The sequence below is a fragment of the Amblyomma maculatum genome, chromosome 3 (genome assembly GCF_055883805.1).
Source record: "Amblyomma maculatum isolate TAMU_Amacu chromosome 3, ASM5588380v1, whole genome shotgun sequence".
NCBI lineage: Eukaryota > Metazoa > Arthropoda > Arachnida > Ixodida > Ixodidae > Amblyomma > Amblyomma maculatum.
In genome coordinates, this window is record NC_139346.1 from 124,441,853 (window position 1) to 124,449,032 (window position 7,180).

At 43.7% G+C, this 7,180-nt stretch overlaps 1 protein-coding gene across 1 annotated transcript; it reads right to left on the reverse strand.

The window, feature by feature from the left end:
- Positions 1-620: 620 nt before the first annotated feature.
- On the reverse strand, positions 621-6,956 carry LOC146195946 (uncharacterized). Its single transcript, XM_084596301.1, has 3 exons — positions 6,430-6,956; positions 5,024-5,181; positions 621-744 (listed from the first exon to the last, which is right to left on the reverse strand). The coding sequence occupies exons 1-3, from the start codon at positions 6,528-6,530 to the stop codon at positions 647-649; spliced, it is 357 nt and encodes a 118-aa protein (XP_084452427.1). The 5' UTR covers positions 6,531-6,956; the 3' UTR covers positions 621-646.
- Positions 6,957-7,180: the final 224 nt, after the last annotated feature.

Below are 7,180 nucleotides of genomic sequence, written 5' to 3' on the forward strand. Positions count from 1 at the left end.
CCTTTCCTACCTTTGTTTCAAACAGCAGCTTTGATTCAATACTTGAAGTGCCTGCAAGCGGTCGCACACCATGTTGAGTTGCCGCGATAAGCAAACAGCAACATGTTTTGTGTGCACGTTTGCTTGGCCGCAGCCACAAGCGAAACACAGAGACATGGGTACAACAAGAGGGCATTCTCTCCGATAAGAAAAGTCATATGAAACTGTGATCCAGCTATTTTGCAGTAGCAGTAAACGTATTGAAACAATTCTTTCAGCTCCAGCGCCTAATGCCTTGCGCTCTGATGCCAGTCTGCTGAGAATTTTGATTAAGAATACAGACAGTCGTACTATGCAAGTGCCTAGTCATGATGGAGTTCAAATCTGTGCCTGTTTGCAGTATATAATTCTTTTTTTGACGGTCTTTTATAGGCATGAATCATAAACTGGCACTCTGAAGCTGTGCCTGCAGTTGTCTCTCTGTGTGAAGAGCCTTGAGACCATTTCTCCGACTCCTGGAGGAGCCTGTGGACGTACGCTGTGAAATAGTCGTCGAGATTACAACACTTCACTTAGTTTTTCGTGCAATATTATAAGTAAAACAAAGTTTAAACTTTTAAAACAGAGGCTTCATTTTCACTGGAGCAACACTGCAATGTCCGTTTCTTCATTTTGCCTTTTTCACTTTCCAGCAGTCTTCTCCTTTTTGTCTGTGCCTGGAGCCTTGAAGGATTTTCATTGAAGTGAATAACAAGCAGATGTAACCTAAAAAGAAGGTAAAAATGAATAAATGTCTCATACTTTGAAACAATATTTTCTTTTTGCCTACTATCAAAATTATGCCGAGTAGAGGTTGCTATAAGGAACCTTTATGCATTACATTCACATCACTGCAGCAGAGATTGCTTCTGGGTCACCTTGTATATCCAGCGCTTTTATATTGAATCAAAAATGCAATCATCCCCAAGCAGCAAAATGAATGTATGTCATGGGCTATACAACATCATGTTGTGAATCACCCGTGTTGTTCCTTCTGTTGTATTCTAACGATCATGATTAGCCCAAGCGATCAAGTGAACCTTGAGCATTTTTGCAGTTTCAATACAGTAGCTTCGAGACTGTTCTAGTGGAGTCAAAAACTTGCGCTGATGACTTCCAGTTTTTTTAAAAACTACCTTTGTCTTGGGACTGCACTAAGATGAGGAGCACAAAGAGACACGAGTTGTTTTTCCAGCCAGCCTTCAAAGCTTGCCCTGAACGCCGTGTTATTGCAGTGTCTAAGGTCTTGTGCTTTCTGCCTTTATCTGTTCCTGGTGCGCTGTTCTTTATCTAATTCCATCTGCCCATTCTAATATAACAGCAAGGAATTCAATAAGGACCCTTGGGTGGCCTGTCAAGTCGATCGCCTCCCGTCTCACATTTTCTATGGAAGCGGATTACAGAATGGCTAGAGCTACCATCCTATCAAATCTCTTTTTACCATATTATATGAAGCATCCTTAGAATGTCAGAAGTGTGCACCACAGTCTCCTCCAAATGTATGAAAACTACCTTTGACATGGCAGTGTTCCAAGTTTCGAAAAGAAAGACACAAGATAAGTTAAGCTAATTTTACTGCAGTGTATTTACCATCAGCATGGAAAGATTGTGACAGCTGGCTCATCAGGTGCATTGGGTGTCTACTTTATGCAGAAGTTTGAATTGAGTTACGGGGTGGGCACTGTATTAATGGCAGATGTCAGGGTCTACTCCTGTGAATCGATATTGTAAGGCCTTATATTACCTGGCCTGGTATCATGAGTGCTCCAGATCAAGCACTGCATAAAAGAGACTGAAATCAAGCCCACCTTCCATAAAACGATGGCACCCAAGCATTTCGGTAACCACCGCCGCTACTCCCTCCTCACATAAGAAAACAACAACACTTGAACTCGTTTTCTCTTTTTCTCCAGACCTCAGCACTACACTATCAGAAAGACTGTTTTGAGGGGCTTGAATTTGGTCACAGAGAAATTTTAAAACCCCCCTGAGCTATTCTATAGCATGAAATAGAAGGGATCTGCCTAATATCAACCTCCAATGGGCAGTTTAGCAAGTTGAAGAATCAAAATAAGCAAAATAAGCACAACCTTTCATTGAAGAACTTCTGTTTTTTTTTCACACTCTGTTTTGTTTCCTCTGGTCTCTGTTTCCTTTATAATAAAAATGTTATGTAGATACATTAAGAGCTTCATGCAAGGATTTATTCTCTGCACATGACTGGAGAAAAGTTGCACTGCATAGTCACACTACAGTGACAAATAATGTCTTAGTCTTCTCTTTTATTCAACTTACCTTATTTGCATCACACCATCCGAGTACGCAATTGATTTGGAAGCAAACGTGATGGTCTAATTTTCAAAATATTGAAGGGAAGATGTTTGGACCTACATTTGTCGACCGTCCTTGAAAGACTGGGAGTTCTCCAGAATGAAGTTCAGCTTCTTGAAAGCACATGAATCTCTTGATATATATATTTAGCTGATGAATAGCAATGTTGGTGTGTATGTCAGTCAATCATAGATGCTGAACCTGGTTACAGCTTCTGCATTGCAACTGCAAAAGGTTTTGGTATCGTATTCATAAAAAAAAACAGGTCTTGTACTACTATTTTACTGTGAAAAAAATCCAAGAGATGTTGTCGAGCAAACATGCGGCACTTTGTGGATATAGGCTAGTATGAACAATGGCATTGTATTTGTGTTCCATACTGGCATGTATAACCAAGCTGCCTAAGTATTAAAATATTTTGCAGTCTCAGCGCTCACAGTTACATTTTGTTTTCTCACTTCTATATAGGTTTCTTTCTCGGCTGTGTGATATGTGAACTTGGTATTATATGCGGATGTGTAGAAAGCTTTTTTTCCATGGAGCTCTATTTGCATTACCAGTACCTTAAATTTATCATTGGTATGCTAAATGCTACTGTCGATCATATCCATACCATAAATCAGGTGATAGAAAAATGCTCGGAATAGAACCAGCCCTTATACATAGCATTCATTGATTACGAAAAAGCATTGGACTCAGTTGAAACATCGGCGGTGATGCAGGCATTGCGAAATCAGAGGGTGGACGAGCCGTACGTGAAAGTGCGGGAAGATATATATAGTAGCTGCACAGCCACCATAGTTCTTAATAAAGAAAGTAACAAAATTCCCATGAAGAAAGGTGTTAGGCAAGGAGACACAATCTCTCCAGTACTATTCACAGCTTGCTTAGAGCAAGTATTCAGAGACTTGGAATGGGAGCAGTTAGTGATAAGGGTAGATGGAGAATACCTCAGTAATCTGCGATTTGCTGATGACATTGCCTTGCTAAGCAACTCGTGGCATGAACTGCAAATAATGATTGATGACCCACGCAGGAAAAGTAGAAAGGTAGGCTTGAAAATCAATATGCAGAAGACTAAGGTAATGTTCAACAGCCTCGGGAAGGAACAGCAGTTTACATTAGGTAGCGAAGTACTGGAAGTAGTAGGCGAATATGTCTACCTAGGACTGGTAGTAACCGCAGATTCGGACCACGAAAAAGAAATAACAAGAAGAATAAGATCGGGATGGAGCGCATTTGGCAAGCACTCGCAGATTATGACTAGCAGCTTACCGGTATCGCTAACGAAGAAAGTATATAACAGTTGCATCTTACCTGTACTCACATGTGGCGCTGAAACGTGGAGGCTAACCAAGAGAGTTCTACTTAAGTTGAGGACAACCCAGAGGGCCATGGAACGAAAAATGGTAGGGGTAACATTAAGAGATAGGAAGCGTGCAGAGTTGGTCGGAGAAATACCTCAAGTTACCGACATTCTAGTGGAAATTAAGAAGAAATGGACCTGGGCAGGGCATGTAGTGCGAAGAGAGGATAACCGATGGTCGCTTAGGGTAACAAACTGGATTCCAAGGGAAGGAAACGTAGCAGGGGGCGACAGAAAGTTAGGTGGGCGGATGAGATAAAGAAGTTCGCAGGGGCCAAGTGGATGCAGCTAGCACAGAACCAGGTTAAGTGGAGAAATATAGGAGAGGCCTTCGCCCTGCAGCGGGTATAGTCAGGCTGCTGCTGCTGCTGCTGCTGCTGCTGCTGCTGCTGCTGCTGCTGCTGCTGCTGCTGCTGCTGCTGCTGCTGCTGCTGCTGATGATGATGATGATGATGATGAAATGCCACAAATGTGGGCCGTGAACATGTCAAAGTCGTCAAAGTGAATACTTTACAAAAAACTTATACAAAACATACAAAACAAATTACCTCTGCTCATCCATTAACTCTTTGCAAGGAGCTCGTGCAGGCATTTTCTGTATGGTTCATCATGGCCCTCAATCTTATCGCGTAAGTGGTTCAACAGGCTGCATCACATGCTGATGATAATATCACCATCCCCCTGGCCCAGGGTAGCAACAAACACGACTTGTGATGGTCTGTGATGATCCATGGTTCTACTGCTTCACAGCCCTTCGACCCGCTTGCAGATTTCAATTTCTTAAATCCAGTGCAGAATAGTGTTATCACCATGTATTTGCACTAGTTAATAAAGCAAGCAACTGATCTCATCGTTAGTAATCTTCCAGGCATCAAAGTAGTGCTGTATGTGCGATTTGCTGTTCTTGCAATATGTCCCCATATCTGGGTGGTGGTCTGTAGATAGAAAAACTCGTTACATAATAATATATATCAGCAAATGTACCTTCTTCCCAAGGGTTTGCAGCAATGAAACATTTTGTAATTAAATTTTTATTGTATAATGATGAATTTGATTCGTTTTATGTGTAGACATGCAAGCACTAATTGCTAAGGGCACTCTTGGAGAGGTTGAAAATAATTTCTCGTAATATTATGCAGAAATTGTCACCTGTTGTTAAAGACTGCACTGAGACTCATTAGTAGAAGCCAGGCCTCCCTTCCCGATGCTCGCGCTATTGTGCACGGCAACTGACACTTCACTCAGTAATGTGAATTGTAGCTTGCCAATTTTCGCACCGCAGCATTGCCTTACCTCTCCTATTCTTACCTGTGGGCATTGTGGATATGGTCAGTCTGAATGGCAACAACGCTTTACGTGCAGTACTTGGCGCTGTACACGGGGGATTCGCAGCGCCCATCTCCTGCAAAGTCCACTTCCATTCCATCCAGCTGGCTGATGATCCGCACCTTCTGTTGCTGGAAAAGCTGGGACAAAAATAATGTGTATTTGTGAGCCACTTGTAACATTGGGCAGTACTGTCCCTCGTTGCATTGCTGCATTCGCGCACACTGGTTTTTCAGTTTATCCCCCCCGTCTCTCCCTTTCCGCAGGAAACATCTAGCTGTGTGTAACTCATATCAACCAACACTTGCACTTTGGATGAGCAGCCGATCGCTTAGGGATTAATGGGCATAACTGTGAGTGACTAAGCGCTTTCACGCGAGTGACAACGTTTCATTCGCGATCCCCATCCCCTCCGCCCCCCTTTCTGCCGAAGGGTTAAGCTCCTTACTACTCTTCATTCTTCTCTTCATTCCTGACCGTGTTCCTCTTTTCTTCTACGTCGTTTTTTTATCAACCGCCCATCTCTGTTTTCAAGTATTTCTTTCCTGGCGGCCTCGGTTGGTAAAATTGGACGCGTCTCCATCCGCGTGACATTTCAGGGTGCGCTCTGTACAAAAACCGCACGGAATAATAAAAAAGGCTACACGGCGCAGTCATGTTGTCATCAAAATAAGGCAACCGAACAGCGGTTGTTTACTTCCTGTCGGCGCGCGCGTTCTCCATTTTCGCGCTGACAGCTGACGCCAAACCGCGCCTGACAAAGTACACCCCTCGCACAACTACGCAATCCCCTTCTCCTCATCCATTTTCTTTTTTTCTTTTTTAGTATCAATCGTTATCTTTCACGAAGGGACATCGCTTAGCGTCAAACGCAAAAGTAGTCTAAACACGAAGATTTTAAGGTGTGAGCGAGATGCACGAGAGGGTTTCCCTCCACAACGCCCGAAAGACCGCCCTCTGCGATCTTGATTCTGAATGTTTGCTAGTCTTTCGCTGACATTTCCAACCTTCGCTGCGGCACGGATAATATGGACCCCGAACTCGAAAAGTAACATCGGCGACTGAGTGCTGAGATGGCACTCGACCCCGGTAAGTACACGTCGTTAACGAATTCTGCGCTGAATCCCGACGACGATAGTATACGGCGTATATTGTGCATTGGTGCGTGCGGTCGACTAGCGGAAAAGTACAAAAATAACAAAATCCCATCGCAAGCTCACCATTGTTTTATTTTGAGCAGTGCAATTCACAGTAGTCATGAAAAATCCCGCTTATGCACGTCCCAACGCCTGAGCAAAATGACCTGAGTTAAAAAAAAACATTCCACACTCTACTGTGATAACACGTCTAAAGCTAATATTATCACAATCTTTTAATTTTACACTTACCGCCAGTATTGAAAGTAACGGCGTTGGCGCCGCTCCTTCACGAAGAAGTCTTGTTGGGATCCCCAAATCGGGGACCACATTCGGGTAAACATTATACGCATCGGGAGAGAAATGTCGTCTAAAAACGTAGATAAATGCTTTCTTCACCGATGCGGGCTATCAGATGAGGTATAGCCACTGCTTCCGGAGGTTGACGTCTTGAGGCACTTTATGCAGAATGCTTTTCCTGTCGTCACTAACAATGCCTTCGCAGCCAGAAGCGGTACGCTGTAGCAACTTCCACCTGATGTCCCGTCAAAATGAGAATTCAAAGCTTCGATAACTGCCTTCGAGAACTTAGAAAGTGGGCAAGCCAGCCCAGAGCTGTCCTGCACCCGACGCGCATTCGACGTAACACAAAATCGAAGTTGAGGTCACTGTCAAGGATGTATAGCTTGGCAGCGAACTTCCGAGTTGCGCAGAGGGGCGATGACGATGAAGCAGACGACGAGATACTCCCGGCGCGTCAGCAAGCGAGCGCATCAAAACAGAAGTTGCAGTGCGCGGCGATAAAGCAAAAACGTAAAAGAGCAAATGCGTGATTTTTCTTTTTTTTTCGATAAGTTTGCCACAAGCATAAGTTCAAATGCGTCAGTTATGACGTGTCAGTGGGCGGCGAGGAATGTGGAGGAGGGGCAGCCTTTGCGCGTGCTAAATAGTTGAAAGAAGGAGGAAAGCCGCGAAGGCGCAGATACTCAAATGTTGAATGCAA